This window comes from Podarcis melisellensis (assembly GCF_964234715.1).
Source record: "Podarcis melisellensis genome assembly, chromosome: 14".
In the NCBI taxonomy this organism is placed as follows: domain Eukaryota; kingdom Metazoa; phylum Chordata; class Lepidosauria; order Squamata; family Lacertidae; genus Podarcis; species Podarcis melisellensis.
In genome coordinates this window covers 139,399-154,699 of record NC_138546.1, presented here as the reverse complement: position 1 = coordinate 154,699, position 15,301 = coordinate 139,399, and the positions used below count along the sequence as shown (strand labels likewise).

The 15,301-nt window shown below is 55.2% G+C and overlaps 1 protein-coding gene across 4 annotated transcripts; it reads left to right on the top strand.

The window, feature by feature from the left end:
* The first annotated feature begins 459 nt into the window (after positions 1-459).
* RGS11 (regulator of G protein signaling 11) lies at positions 460-14,178 on the top strand. Of its 4 annotated transcripts, none has more exons than XM_081888150.1 (17): positions 460-546; positions 675-771; positions 1,026-1,076; positions 1,215-1,321; positions 1,873-1,924; positions 2,053-2,111; positions 2,221-2,297; positions 2,398-2,479; positions 3,371-3,439; positions 8,466-8,489; positions 9,363-9,424; positions 10,683-10,796; positions 10,982-11,097; positions 11,624-11,711; positions 12,910-13,048; positions 13,142-13,224; positions 13,346-14,178. In XM_081888150.1, the coding sequence occupies exons 1-17, from the start codon at positions 484-486 to the stop codon at positions 13,497-13,499; spliced, it is 1,437 nt and encodes a 478-aa protein (XP_081744276.1). In that variant the 5' UTR covers positions 460-483; the 3' UTR covers positions 13,500-14,178. The 4 variants fall into 4 exon arrangements, with proteins under 4 accessions (XP_081744276.1, XP_081744275.1, XP_081744274.1 ...); XM_081888149.1 differs by having other exon boundaries at positions 8,460-8,489; XM_081888148.1 differs by having other exon boundaries at positions 1,026-1,321.
* Positions 14,179-15,301: the final 1,123 nt, after the last annotated feature.

Sequence of the window (15,301 nt, the reverse complement as noted above, 5' to 3'; positions counted from 1 at the left end):
GGGCGAGGGAGCGGAGGCTCCTTCGAACGGAAGAGTCTTGGAACGAGCTTTCTGCAAAAGCGGCCCCCAAGTGCAAATGAGGGGCCGGGAAGGATGGCGGCGACGGCCCAAGACGGGACCCCCTCTGCTCTTGTCCGCACCGTCTGGTCCACTCAGCGGTCCGGCCGAGGGAGCCCCCGCCTGGGCCAAAAGGAGGGAAGGGACTGCCCGCCGAGCTGCTGCTTCTCGCCGCGCACCAGCCCCGCGCAAACCTGAAGGAGCCGGACCGGGCGCTCCCCCGGGTTGGCCGCAACCCGCTGCCGCGCTCTGCACGCGCGCAGAGGCACCGGGCGCCAGGTGGAAGGCTGGCGGTGCAGGCCAGCAGGGGGCAGCCGAGAGCCGCCCGGCCTCCGGCCCGACGCCGGTGCCCCGCCGCAGAAGCGGCCACTTGGCGCCGCCGCCGCCGCCCGCCTGCAACAGCCCGGCCGCTCCGGGGCCGCCGCCATGACCATCAGCGCGCTCCGCCCGGGGGGCAGCCCGCGCCTGCAGCTGCCCTGCCTGGCCAAGGTGGGTGGGGGCGGGCGGGGGTCACCGCCAGCCCCGGGGGCGGCGGGGAGGGGGTGGGGAGCCCCGGGTCCCCCCGCTGCCCCTCCGGGAGCCAGCGGGTCTGGGTCTGAGCGGCTGCCGCCCCGCAGATGGAGCGCGTGGTGCTGGGCATGCAGGACCCGGACATGGGCATCAAGCTGCGCAGTCAACGCCTCCTGCTCACCGTCATCCCGCACGCCATGACCGGTGAGTGAGTCTCCCCCGAGGGGGCGCCCCGCAGCGCGCCCCGCCGCCCCTCCGGCGCCCCTTCGCCTTCCCGGCAGCGCGCCTCCCGCGGGGATCTCGGCGGCGGCGGCGGCTGCGCAAAGCTGCCTCCGGATGGATGGATGGACAGGGAGGGCCGGTCGGAGCCCCGCCGGGGCGCCCCAGCAAGGACGGGGCCGGTGGGGGCGGGCGGCGCCGGGCTCCCTGCTGACGGGGGGGGCTCGCTCTCCCCGCAGGATACGACATCGTGGAGTGGCTCCTCCAGAAATACGGCCTCTCGGAAGAGGGTGAGTCGCCGCTGCGCAAAGCCTCTGCCGCGCCCCGCGGAGCTGCTGGAGGGCGCGGCTGCGGGCGGGCTGCTGTGCCGGGGGGCGGGCAGGGGGCGGCTGGGCGGGGGGCTCTCACGACCCTCGTCCTTCCCGCAGAGTCCCTGCACCTGGGCAAGCTGATCGTGAAGCACGGCTACATCTACCCGCTGAAGGAGCCCCGCAGCCTCGCCCTGCGCGTCGACGAGACGCCCTACCGCTTCCAGGTGGGTCGGCCAGCATCTCTGGGGAGGCAGGAGGAGGAGGAGGAGGAGGAGGAGGGCGGTCCTTCTCTCAGGCTCCGGGAAGCCGGGGGGGCGCAGAGTCTTCGTCTGCATAGGGCAGCCCCCTGCCAGGAGGGCCTTGGGGGTGGAGCAGCGCGGCCTCTGCAGGCCAAGGGGCTTGGCTGGATCTTGCCCCGCTCCCCCCAATCAGGCCGGGCCGGGTTAAGATCTCTAGAGGCCCTAAGCGCTTGGAAGATTTGGGTGCCCCCACAGATATCTAATTCAAAATATAAACTATAATGAACTGCAGAATAGATTTTTGTTTTTCGAAATGAAACAAAACCTACAGTCAGATGGAAAAAAGTATTTTTATATACTTTATTTACATTTTTTTTTTTTGGGGGGGGGGAGGGAATCCCATACTTTTTCTAACTGCAAAGTCCGTGGTAAATCCGGCCGTGGGAGATGTCTGCGGAGCCCTCTTTCCATGATGCCCTTGGCAGGTGCTGCTTTCGGTTCATAGTTAATCCGGCCTCTCTCTCTGCGCTCCACAGACCCCCTATTTCTGGATGAGCACCAAGTGGCCAGCGACAGACCTGGATTATGGTGAGAGCCGCTTCTCTGCCCCCCTCAAGAGCCAAGGGGTCCCAGGAGACCTCTGGGCAGCTTGACCCCAGGCAGTGGGGCACCCCCAACCAGGTTCCCTGGCCAACGACAGACCCTCCCTTTTCCAGCCATCTACCTGGCCAAGAAGAACATCCGTAAGCAGGGAGAGCTCATTGAGCATGAGAAGGTAAAGGGGGGGCATGTGGGGGGCCATGGTGGGTGGGGGCAGGGGGGAGTGCAGCCCCCTCTTCATGCTTCCTGGCTCCCCTCTTCTGGAATGACGCTATCCCCTGCAGGAAGATTACAACCAGCTGCACAAAAGGATCAACCACACCTGGGACTTTGTCGTTATGCAGGCCAGAGAGCAGCTCCGGTGAGTTTGTGGGGGGCAGGAGGAGGTGGCAGCTATGTGGGGTGTGGGGCTTGGAAGCCAGAGGCCCTGAAGCTCCCACCCTCTCCTCTTGACCCCCCAGGGCAGCCAAGCAGCGGCGGAAGGGCGACCGGATCGTCATCGAGTGCCAGGAACAGGCCTACTGGCTCGTCAACAGGCCCCCGGTGAGGCGGGGAAGGGGAGGCAGCCCAGCCTGAGAGAGGCTGCTGCTCTTGCAGGAGGCTGCCAGCCCCACTGTTCTCCTTACTTGCAGGGCCACATGGGGGGCAGGGGCTGTGTGCTGCTGTCAGCCAGCCACGCCCACCAGCCCCAGCTTCATGGCTGAGCCGGGATTTGAACTCGCATCCCTCCACTACCAGTCCAGCTCTCAGAAGGACACCAGAAGAGGCCTGTAGCCAGACTGCACCAAAGGCCCTTTTAGGCCAGGCAGATGCCCCCTAAGAAGCCCACAAGTGCAGAGCCGTCCTTCCCATAGGGCTTAGTGGTGCATCACGCCAGGGTGCCACCCTCTCAGGGGCACCCCAGCGAGTGGGGGAGCTGCGGTGGCTTTGCTGGCGGCCTCCCCTTCCCTGCATGCCCGCCAGCTGCGCCCCACCAATCATATGGCCGGTGTGCGTGCAGCTTCCCTCCAACACCTCTGCAGGGATTGCTCTCCTGCAGTGGCACGGGGGAGAGTTCTGCCCCCCAATGGCTGGCAGTGCGCAGCTACGGTCACCCCAACACTATCCATGGTAATTTGGGGGCGCTGGGCAGATATTTGCACCCCGGTGCCGCATCTGCTAAAGACCGCCCTGCACAAGTGGGGCATGAGCTGAACTGCACGACCCCTAGCAACTGGTGTTTAGGGGCAGACTGGCATCTGGGTCCAGAGCAGAGGAGGCCCCTCCTTGACCCCTCTCACCCCAGGAGGCAGGCCAAGGGTTTATCCTGCACCCCCAGGGCGCCTCCAGGTTGGTGGCAGAGTGGGACCTTGGAGCCCCGCTTGCCCGGGCGCTGGGTGGGCATCCCGCTCTGGGAGGGAAGGGTAAAATCCAGCCTCTCTCTCCTGCTTGCAGCCTGGCAGCCTGAACGTGATGGAGGGAGGGCCGGAGAGGAGGAACTGCCAGAGCACCCGAGTCCAGCTGGTGAGTGCAGGAGGGGCAGTGGGGAGAGATGGGCACACTGCTGGGCCACCCTTGCCCTGGGCTCTGTGCCCCAGACCTCCCTGGGCAGCTGCTGCAGCTGCATCAGAGCCTCTGGCATGGCTTGCTGGCTCCCAGGACCTGCCTCTTGTTCACCCATGGTGGGGGGCACCTTATGTGCCAGCCTTACCGCCTGCTTTCACCTGGTGGTAGAGTGATGCCTGCCTCTGGCTTCCTTGCAAGGGGCTCTCTCCGTTCCCTGCTCCTCCATTGCAGTGGGTGAGTTGCCCAGCCCAGGGTGGGGCTGGCAACCCCCACCTGTGCCTGGCCCCACTGCGGATTCCCCTTTGGTGAGGACGTGCCTCTGTGCTGACCTTTCTCTTTCTGGAAGGTGCCTGTCCCCCTGGCTCCCTTCGCCCCCTTGGCAGCTGTCCCCCGGCTTTGCAGATTATAATATTAATATAATTATTAATACTTCACCTTTTCCCCTAATGGGACTCAAGGAGGCTCACAGATACAAATAAGAACTGCTATAAACCTGGCCAGGGGGCAGGGGTGGGGAGATGGTTAAAAAACAATTAAACATTGATAGAAGTAAAACAGTATACCGTATCGGCTTGAATATAAGTCACACCCGAATATAAGCCACACCTTTATAATTCAATGGGAAAAAAGAAAAATGCCTGAATATAAGCTGCTCCCTTAAAATTCCACAGGTGCTCACACCCGTTTCCTTTTTCCGTTTGTCTGTCTCAGCAGCGATATCACAAAAAAGTCAGTTTTTGATTGGCCATGAATTTAAGCCGCACTTTAACTTCAGAATTTGGGGGGGAAAGCGGAATGTCAATGGGTAAAAATGATGGTAACTGCAGCCAGACAGGTTATAATGAGTAATTGGAAAAATGCATAAGTTGGGGGTGAGCCAATGGAGGAAAAAACTGGATAATATTATAATTTTAGAATATCTAACTGTGAAGATACACAGAATGAAAGGGTTTAAGGTCAGTGAGAAAGAGGAGGATCGGTTTGGGTAGGTTTGAACAATTGGGCAATTAAAAGGTTAAAGGTTAAATCTTGTGGATGGAGGAGTGTTAACGTATATAAAATTGTACATATGGTTGATTTGAATATGTTATTATTGATTATGTATACCCAATGCACCAACCGCCTGGGGGGTTTCATTGTTTGTGTTTTGGTTGTTGGTAAAGAATAAAAAAATTAAGCAATATATATATATATATATATATATATATATATATATATATATATATATTTGCTTTCGTAGATTTTCACGGGTACAGGAATGCAGGTTTTGGTGTCCTCGGGTGTCTTCCCGTGTAAAAGTTGGGGTGTCTAGGCGACGTTTCGACGAGGTCTCACTCGTCATCTTCAGGCTGGTGCTTTCGGCTTCTTGTTACTGGAACAGAGCAGGATCTCAGTGTTTGAGTTCCTATAAATACTGTTGAGGGGGTGTGGTGTATAGCCTCCAATGTTCTGGGCAGAGAGGAAGTTCCCAGGCTAGTGTGCCTTTTCTTCTTTTGTTCCTTAATTACTTGAGGGATATCTTGAGTGATTTCTTGAGTGATATCCTGAGTACCACTTAGGTGGGTCATTAGGTGTGGATTAGTTGCTAAAGTCTTTGTGTCTTGACCTCTTGAACTTTGTGAAGAGTTTTTCTGAGAAGATGGCTGTATTGCACTTAGTTGTGCTCTGGCTTGGCTTCGTGTATAGGGGCGAGCTGTGGTTTTGTGGCCTGTGTCAGCCAGATCTGTGTAGGGATTGCAGGGGGGTGCAGCATCCGGAGGTGCCACCATGGTTTGGCTACTGGATGGTGTCTGTAATTTATCTGTGGAGAGGGTCTGGGTTTGGGTCTGGTGTGGTTGATTGGTGATAGCGTTCTGTGTGCCTCTGGATCTGGTGTCAGTTTTTGTGGGGAGGGCTAATTTCCAGATGTCTGGCAAGCGGGATGTGTCCCAGCAGACAAAGGTAATGCCACTGTTGTGATGAACACATCGGACTACCAAGCAAAACTATCAAACCTACTCCAAGATCCTACCTACCAACCTATAAAAACAGATCCCACCACCTATCTGGAAAAAACCACCAAATCCAAAATAAAAGCCTCTCCTATCAGTGAAGAAATCCAGCTAAGAATCATCCCCAGAGAAAAATCATCCAGATGCCCCAAACTCTACGGCCTCCCCAAGATACACAAAGAAGGAACACCACTCAGACCAATAGTCAGCTCCATAGGCTCACCTCTACAAAATCTCGCTAAATTTCTCGCCAAGCAACTTCAGCCCTATGCAGAATCCATCTCTTCACACGTTCCAAACTCCTTCCAGTTCATAGAAACAATAAAGAAGCAAAACCTACATCCTAATGACCTACTTGTGAGCTTCGATGTTGTATCTCTCTTCACACAAGTGCCCATTAATGAAGCCTTGACAGCCATTCAAAACAAATACAATCCCCCCGAATACATCTTGGACCTGACCAACCACTGCCTAACCAACACGTACTTCATCCACAATGGACAAAGATACAAACAGATAGAAGGAGCACCTATGGGATCACCCCTCTCACCGGTCATCGCAAACCTGTACATGGAACACTTTGAAACCAATGCTTTAGACAAGTCAGAACACAAACCCAAACTTTGGCTCAGATATGTTGACGACACCTTTGTAATTTGGCCACACGGGAAGGAAAAACTGGATAGCTTCCTCACACATCTCAACAGCCTACACCCCAAAATACAATTCACTATGGAAATAGAAGCCAACAACCAACTTCCCTTCCTTGACGTCCTAATCTACAAAAAACCTGATGGCTCCCTAGGACACACTATCTACCGGAAAAAAACACACACCAACCGCTACTTACATGCACAATCACACCACCACCCTGCACAAATAAACTCCGTAGCCAAGACTCTCATCTCCAGAACCAAACGCCTGGCTGACAAAGACCACTTGACAACTGAGTTACAGAATCTCTCAAATGTGTTAATTGCCAATGGATACCAGCAAAACAGGGTTACGAAGCTAATCCAAAAAGAAACACCCCCCAAAAACCAAGACACAGAAGAAAACAATGGCATGGCCCTCCTTCCTTATATCAAGGGCACTACAGATAAAATTAGCAAAATCCTCCATAAACACAATATCAAAACAGCCTTTTGCACCAACCAAAAAATAGCCAATATCCTCAGAAACCCCAAGGATAAAATCCAGTTGGAAAACCAAGGGGTCTATGAAATACCCTGCAAAGTCTGCCCAGCCACGTACATTGGACAAACAAACAGACGAATAAATGCACGTATCGCAGAACACAAGAATGCCGTCAAAAAAGAAGAAAAAACTTCCTCTCTTTTCCAACACATGAAAGAAACAGGACACGAAATTAATTTTGCAGATTCCAAATTGCTCTTTAACATGGAACATCACCACAAGAGAATAATCATGGAAGCCATCGAGATAGAGAAACACCCTCACAACATGAACAAGCGTGACGACACATCCCGCTTGCCAGACATCTGGAAATTAGCCCTCCCCACAAAAACTGACACCAGATCCAGAGGCACACAGAACGCTATCACCAATCAACCACACCAGACCCAAACCCAGACCCTCTCCACAGATAAATTACAGACACCATCCAGTAGCCAAACCATGGTGGCACCTCCGGATGCTGCACCCCCCTGCAATCCCTACACAGATCTGGCTGACACAGGCCACAAAACCACAGCTCGCCCCTATACACGAAGCCAAGCCAGAGCACAACTAAGTGCAATACAGCCATCTTCTCAGAAAAACTCTTCACAAAGTTCAAGAGGTCAAGACACAAAGACTTTAGCAACTAATCCACACCTAATGACCCACCTAAGTGGTACTCAGGATATCACTCAAGAAATCACTCAAGATATCCCTCAAGTAATTAAGGAACAAAAGAAGAAAAGGCACACTAGCCTGGGAACTTCCTCTCTGCCCAGAACATTGGAGGCTATACACCACACCCCCTCAACAGTATTTATAGGAACTCAAACACTGAGATCCTGCTCTGTTCCAGTAACAAGAAGCCGAAAGCACCAGCCTGAAGATGACGAGTGAGACCTCGTCGAAACGTCGCCTAGACACCCCAACTTTTACACGGGAAGACACCCGAGGACACCAAAACCTGCATTCCTGTACCCGTGAAAATCTACGAAAGCATATATATATATATATATACACATGGGCCGATATGGTACATATAATAAATTCAACCCTGTAAATAATGGCAATAGCAGCAGCCAGCACCAGCCTGTTCCTCAAAAGCAGTCAGTTCCCCCAAACCTGAGGGAGCAAGGAGGACAGTGAGGAGGGAGCCAGCTGGGCTTCCCTAGGCAGGGAGTTCCCAAGTTGCCTGGAAGGAGCCACCACCGAGAAGGCCCTCCTTGCATCCCCACCAAGAAGGGCTGCAAGGGGGGGGGAACGATGATGACTGAGGGAAGGGCCTCCCCCTTTGCGTGCGGACTGCCCCCTTGTCCCTGTGCTGGGGAGGGGTCAGGGCTGCGTCCGTCTCTCTGTCTCACATTGCTCTGTCTGCCTGTGCTCCCCCTCCCTCCCCCTCCCTACTGACCACTGGGGTCTGTTTTCTTCTCTTCTGTCTGCCGCTTTGTCCGTCTGTCCGTCCACGTAAGTCACTAACATGGCCATGTAACTAACTCGCTGTTTGCTGCTGGGATGGGGGAGCGGGGGCTCAGCTTGCTGGTGAATGGGAAGGGTCCCTTAGCCTCATTCTGCCTTTTGAGTGGGTGGGAGGAGGGGGCCCCCATCGGGAGAGGTCTGAGCCTGGCGCTTTGCCCTCTTGCTTCAACTCTGGACATCTCTAGTTAAAGGGAGTTGGGGGGAAGGGGAAGGCCGGGGGGGGGGAGCAGCAACCCTGGAGTCTGACCCTCTCTGAGAAGATAAGGGGGTCAGCGAGGCAAAGGCAGCCCCTGAGATTTGCTCACCTCTTTCTACCCCTCTTCCCTTTCCAGGAAAAGAACACCGATTATTACAAACGGGAGGTGAGTTTATTGGGGGGGGCTGAAGGGATACAGGAATCACAGAATTGTAGAGTTGGAAGGGACCCCAGGGTCTCCTTGTCTCACCCCCCGCAATGGAGGAATCTCAGCTAAAGCATCCCTGACATTCAACCTCTGCTTAAAATCTCCAAGGAAGGGGAGTTGAACACCTTCAGAATCCCCTTGTAACTTGAAGCCATTCTTTTGGGTCCTACCCTACAGAGCAGGAGAAAACAAGCTGGCTCTATCTTCCAGAGGACAGTAGTAGTAGTAGTAAAATTATTATTTAACCCTGCCCATCTGGCTGGGTTTCCACAGCCACTGTGGGTGGCTCCCAACAGAATATTCAAAATAGAATCAAACATTAAAATCTTCCCTAAACAGGGCTGCCTTCAGATGTCTTCTGAAAGTCAGATAGTTGTTTATTTCCTTGACATCTGATGGGAAGGCGTTCCACAGGGCGGGCGCCACCACCAAGAAGGCCCTCTGCCTGGTTCCCTCTAACTTCACTTCTCGCAGGGAGGGAACTGCCAGAAGACCCTCGGATCTGGACCTCAGTGTCCGGGCTGAATGATGGGGGTGGAGACGTCGTGTTCCAGACTCGGTCTGGGGAACATGGGAGGGTTTTGTTTCCTTCCTAGTTTGCCCAGTCAGGCCTGCGGCTCCTTCTGGGGGTCGGGGGGAGACCCTCCTTACCTCTTGAGGGGTTAATGTGGGAGGCAGGTGGGTCAAGTTCTTGGTGGGCCAAGAGCAACGCAGGTCAAGATCAGGAGGTGCCCTTGAGCCTGCTGCTGAGATGCCTTGGGCCAGCTGGAGTGAGTGGGTGGGTGGGGGTTGCAGGCAGCTCCTTGACCCCCCCTGTTCTCTTGGACGCAGATCCGCTACTGCCACGCCGCCATGGGCAGGACAAGGGTCAAGTCTTCTGTCTGCCTGGAAGGGTGAGTGGCAGCGGCAGGGCTGCCAGCTGGCCAGGGGCTTCCAGGGGCAGGTGGGGCTCACCTGGGGCTCTGCAGGTGGAACAACAACGGGCCCAGCTGGTGGCACCCACGGGTCACTTTCCCCCAGGAGGACGAGGAACCAGGAAGGAGCGATCTTTGGGTTCCTTCAGTGAGCCAGCTACAAATCCACCTCACAGTTGCCTCGTCCAGGCCACATTTTGCCAGTTGCGGTTCCAGTCCTCAGGCTTACAATCTAAAAGGCAGGGGGCAAGGGTGGTGGTGGGGAGGATAATGACCAGGGACATATAAAGGGCTAGTAATGGGGCCCTTTATATGTCCAGCTGTCCTTTGTCAACAACAATTTGTCACTGTGTTGAATATAATGCTATATGGTAATTTATGGACCTCATAGGTATCTAAAATAGGGACGCAGGTGGCGCTGTGGGTTAAACCACAGAGCCTAGGACTTGCCGATCACAAGGTTGGTGGTTCGAATCCCCATGATGGGGTGAGCTCCCATTGTCCAGTCCCTGCTCCTGCCCACCTAGCAGTCCGAAAGCACGTCAAAGTGCAAGTAGATAAATAGGTACCGCTCTGGCGGGAAGGTAAACGGTGTTTCCGTGCGCTACTGTGGTTCGCCAGAATAGGCTTAGTCCTGCTGGCCACATGACCCTGAAGATGTATGCTGGCTCCCTCGGCCAATAAAGCAAGATGAGCACCGCAACCCCAGAGTCAGGGGTCCCTTTACCTTTACCTAGGTATCTAAAGCCATTTGCACATGCAGAATGTAGGCACCCTATATATAGAAAGGAGCAAAGCAGTGGTATTTTAGGGAGCAGGCTAGCAGGCGGGGCCCAGGACTTACATCACAGGAGCCTACACAACACAAAACACTCTGGCTGTATGTAGGTTTTATTTTATTTGTTTTTTATCTTATATTTTGGAATTGTACATCCAGTTTTTTCCTCTTTAAATTTTTTTGGGGGCCCCAAGAGAGTGGGGCTCTAGCTTGTTTAGCTTATGATAATGATTGAGAGGCGGGGGGGGGGGCAGGGAGCATGGTTCTGTCCATTCCTTGGTTCCACAGCCTTACTGGGTGATGTGAGTTGCCTATTTCATACGTGTTTCTTCTTTGGGGGGGGGGGTCCTTGCATCTCTCTGCCTGTTACTCCCAGGGTGGGCTTAGCCCCTTTGCTGTACCTGGCAGCAGAGAAGGCCCCCACCGACTCCCCACCCCCACCTCCTGTTGCCTCTGCAGGTACCTCAAGTTCAATGAGCAATACGTGCCGCACGATCCCATCATGTCCGGCTGCCTCCCCAGTAATCCCTGGATCACAGACGACACCACCTACTGGGCCATGAACGCCCCCACGTAAGTGCATCGCCCCCAATTGGTGGAGGCGCCCCCGATGCCTGCCCGGCCCCCTCACTGCCTGAGTCTGCGCTGTGCCCCCCTTGTCAGCCTTCTCTCCACCTCCCTCTTTGGGGAAAGGCCCCTTGGCTTTCAGGGGTCCCTCTGGGCTTGCATTACACCCTGACCCCCCCTCTTGCCTGCAGGGTGACAGCCCCCACCAAGCTGCGAGTGGAGCGCTGGAGCTTTGGCTTCAGTGAGCTGATTGGGGACAGCCTGGGCCGGGTGCAGCTCCTGGAGTTCCTCAAGAAGGAGTTCAGTGGTAGGTCTAGCTTTAATAATAATAATAATAATAATAATAATAATAATAATAATAATAATAAATTTATTTATACCCCACCCATCTGGATGGGTTTCTCCAGCCACTCTGGACGGCTTCCAACAAAATATTAAAAATGCAATAAAACATCAGACGTTAAAAACTTCCCTAAACAAGACTGCCTTTAGATGCCTTCTAAAACTCAGAGAGTTGTTTATTTCTTTGACATCTGATGGGAGGGCAGTCGCCACCACCGAGAAGGCCCTCTGCCTGGTTCCCTGTAACTTGGACCTCAGTGTCGGGGCAGAACGATGGGGGTGGAGATGCTCCTTCAGGTATATAGGGCTGAGGCCATTTAGGGCTTTCAAGGTCAACACCAACACATTGATTTCTGCTCGGAAATGTACTTTTGCTTCTGGGGAGCGCAAGACCAACTTGCCCCCACATCGTCCTTTCCCTCTGGGGCCCTCCATGCTGCTGCCTCTTCAGCTTCTTCTGCCTCTCTCCTCTTCCTCTCCTGCTTCTCCAGCCGAGAACCTGAGCTTCTGGGAGGCCTGCGAAGAGCTGCGCTACGGAGAGCAGGCCCGGATCGAGGAGATCGTGGACTCCATCTACCAGTAAGCGCCTTGCTCTCCTCCCGCAGGCCTGGCCTGCATGCCTGGCTCAAGGCGTTTTGCTGCCCAAAGCTGAGGGCGAGAAGACCCTCCTCCCCATCCTGTTCCATGCGCGAAATCTCCGCGGACCCTTGGATCTTGTTTCTGCCTCCTCTGCTGCACCCCAAAAGGCAGCGGCTGAGTTTAGTGGGTGCAGGACGGGTTGCAAAGCACTCGCCCACCCAGAGCTCCCTGCGCTTGCTGGTCTTCAATCTTGGCTGCCTGAGGTAGCAACTGCCTCATGGTAGGGCCGGCCCTGGGTGGCCTCTCACCTCTAGGGGGCTCCAATGGGGCTGTTTGGCACTTCTCCAGAGCCTTCGCCTCTCCCTTCCTCCCAGCCCCAGAGGAACCTGGACCTCCAAGCCAGGCTGGGTTTCCCAGACCCCACACAGGCACTTCTGTTCGGTGCCCACCTGTAGCGTTCCCAAAGCAAGGAAGGATTGGACTCTGATTAATAAAATACACAGGAGGCTTGACCAGCCAGACTCTGGGAGGGGTGCCAATAATAATAATAATAATCTTCTCCACCCCTCGGCCCAGGTCGTTTTATGCACAAAAGAACTTTTTACGCAGTGTTCGTAAGAACCAATCAGATTTCCTCTGAGCATTTCAAAAACCCCATGTGGGGATAAAGTTAAAAGTTAAAACTACACAGAAACTATTTCCTACTTGAGCATGCATAGTGGCCCAGAGTAAATAAAATAGGAATAAAAGGAGGAATGCATTCAGCAAAACCCCGGAGGTCATAAACAGGAGAGGCAGGATTTACCATCTCCTTGTGAGCTCTCTTCCTGGCCCTTAAGATCTATCTAAAGATTAAACTACATCAAAGTAACCTATTAACTTTATGTACTGAGGATGCCTGATGAAGCAACTGGCCTGTGTTTCAGAATGCTTATACGTGCCTGTCAGGCGTAGAGAAAGCAAATGGCAGAGGTGGAGAGGCCTGGGGGATTCAATCAGAAACTATTGTCAATGAATCAAACCCAGTCAACGCCATGCTTTCATCGCGGACACAATGGCTCGCTTCATTTTTCATGATTCCTCATAGCAATCCCACCTGACCCCCCACACTTTGGATATGTGCACCCCTACACCCACCCATGCCAGGAGCTCTCTGCCTCCCCCCCGCCCATGCCAAGGCACCTCTTGCTCTCTCCAGGCAGTTCCTGGCCCCCGGAGCCACCCGCTGGGTGAACATCGACAGCAAGACGATGGAGAGGACTCTGGAAGGCATTAAGACCCCTCACCGCTACGTCATGGATGACGCCCAAATGCACATCTACATGCTGATGAAGAAGGTGCGGAGCAATCCTGGGGGTGGGTGCTCAGGGCTGGGCTGGGGCTGCCTTGGCCATCGTCGTCACCCCAGAGCTCTCCCCCTTCCCTGCTAGGACTCCTACCCTCGCTTCCTGAAGTCCGATCTCTACAAGAACCTGCTGGCGGAGGCTGTCATCCCCCCGGAGACAAAGAAGCGGTGAGCGGATGGGGAGGGGGCCCGCAAGTGCCCCCCACTTCAGGGAGGGTGCTGGCGGTGGGGCTGGGGGGGAGATTGCCTCTCTGCAGTGTCAGACCGGACCCTTCCTCTCCCCCCGCAGGGTCTTTCCTTTCATGCGGAAGCAGCGCCACTCCAGCCCCAGCCCCGCTCTGCCGCCCCCCCAGGGGGACCACGAGGCAAAGGCCGAAGAGAAGAGCAAAGCGGGGCTGCCCGCCCCAGTGGAGGAGGGGGGCGAAGAGGACGGCGGCACCTAGGCCCCCCCCCAATTCCCCTTGCCATCCACACACAGGCAGGAGAAGGGCCTGCCTTTGCCTCCCCTAGACAAGCACTGCTGACTCTCCTGGACGTCCCTCGACTGATGCTCATAACTGACCTTCCTGTACCCCCCCCCCACTGGAACGAAGCCATATGATGCAGGAGCCCAGCACAGACGCATCACCTCCTCTGCCTTATCTGCTTCTTGGAGCACTGCCCCCCTCCCCCGACACTGTCTTGCCTCAGGAATTGCCCCCCTCCCTGCCTAGAGCGCCCACCTGCTCCCAGCCCCCCTCCTTCAGCTGAGCAGCGTTCCTTGCCCCCCTCCCTCCCATGCACAACTGACTCAGGCTGTCCCTAAAACCCCAGAGGTGGAAGGCCTTGTGTGTGCCCCCCCCAGGGGTCCTCCGGTGGTTTGTGAGGGACGCCACCCCTGGCCAGGCCTCCAGATGGGTCCCAGAGCAGGGTGGGGGTGTCCTTTGCTCCCGCAGCTGCCCGAGGGGAGGGGGCAGTGCAAGGCCAGAAGGGCCGGACTTTCTGCTGCTCTGCGCCCCCCCTGCACCCACTCAGCCCTCCAGATGTCTTCCAGCACCTGTCCGGTGTGTGAAGGAGGTTGCAGCTGCTGAAAGATCTGTTCTGCAAAGATGGAATCCAATAAAAACCCGTAGGAACAGCAGAGCTGTCTGGGGGCTGCTCAGTTTTTCTCCACCCAAAGAACTGGGGGCAGGGGGGGGCATTTGCAGTCAACAGGGAGAAAGGGATGGGGGCCAGGGGAGCAAAAGCTGCTCATTCTGGAACCTCCGGGGTGTCTTTCCTTCCCCAAAGGGGGTGGTGGGGGTTTGAGCAGAGGGAGGGGCAGCCATGTGTGGGGCGGGGAAGATGCAAGGAGTGGGGTGGCCTGCCTAGACTGCCTGCAATGGGGGGGGGGAGCAGCGGATGAGACCCCCACAGTGCCATTCCTGTGTTGCAGGGGGCTGGGCTGGATGACCCTTGTGGGTGGGGGGTCCCTTCCAACTCCTCTTCTTCATAAGAGTTTATATACTGCCCTATCCCCTGGGGTCTCAGGGTGGTTCACAGAATAAAATCAAGATATAAAACCACAAAATACCTAATAAAAACAAAAACAACAGCCCACCCCCCACAAAAAACAGATTTTAAAAGAGCATAGGATGTAAATCGGATCATCCAAAGGCCTGGCGCCTAAAGGTGTATAGTGAGGGCACCAGGTGAACTTCCCTGGGGAGAGCATTCCACAGACGGGGAGCCACTGCAGAGAAGGCCCCGTTCTCGTGTTGCCCCCTCTGGGCTTCTCGAGGTGCTGGCAAAGAGGGAGGGCCTCAGAAGATGACCTCAGGGTCCGGGTAGGTTTATATGGAAAGAGGTGGTTCTTGAGATATTGCCGTCCTGAGTCATTTAAGGCTTTATAGGTCAAAACCAGCACTTGGAACTGGACCCGGAAACTAATCGGTAGCCAGACCAGGATCAGTGTAAGATGCTGAAACCGTCTTGTTCCAGTGAGCAACCTGGCTGCTGAATTCTGCGCCAGCTGAAGTTTCCGAACCGTTTTCAGAGGCAGCCCTACGTAGAACGCGTTGCAGTACCCTAACCTTGAGGTTACCAACTCTGCAATTCTAACACCCATGTAGCCCTTGGGGAAGATAATCAAAGAGCTCAGGGACCGGCCGTGTCCATCTGCTCCATGCCACCCCCCCAGCCCCAAATCCCCTGCGAGGATCTTTCCGCATTTCTGGGGCTTGGGAGGCATTTGCCATCTGCCCAGTAAGGAGATTAGTAGGGGCTG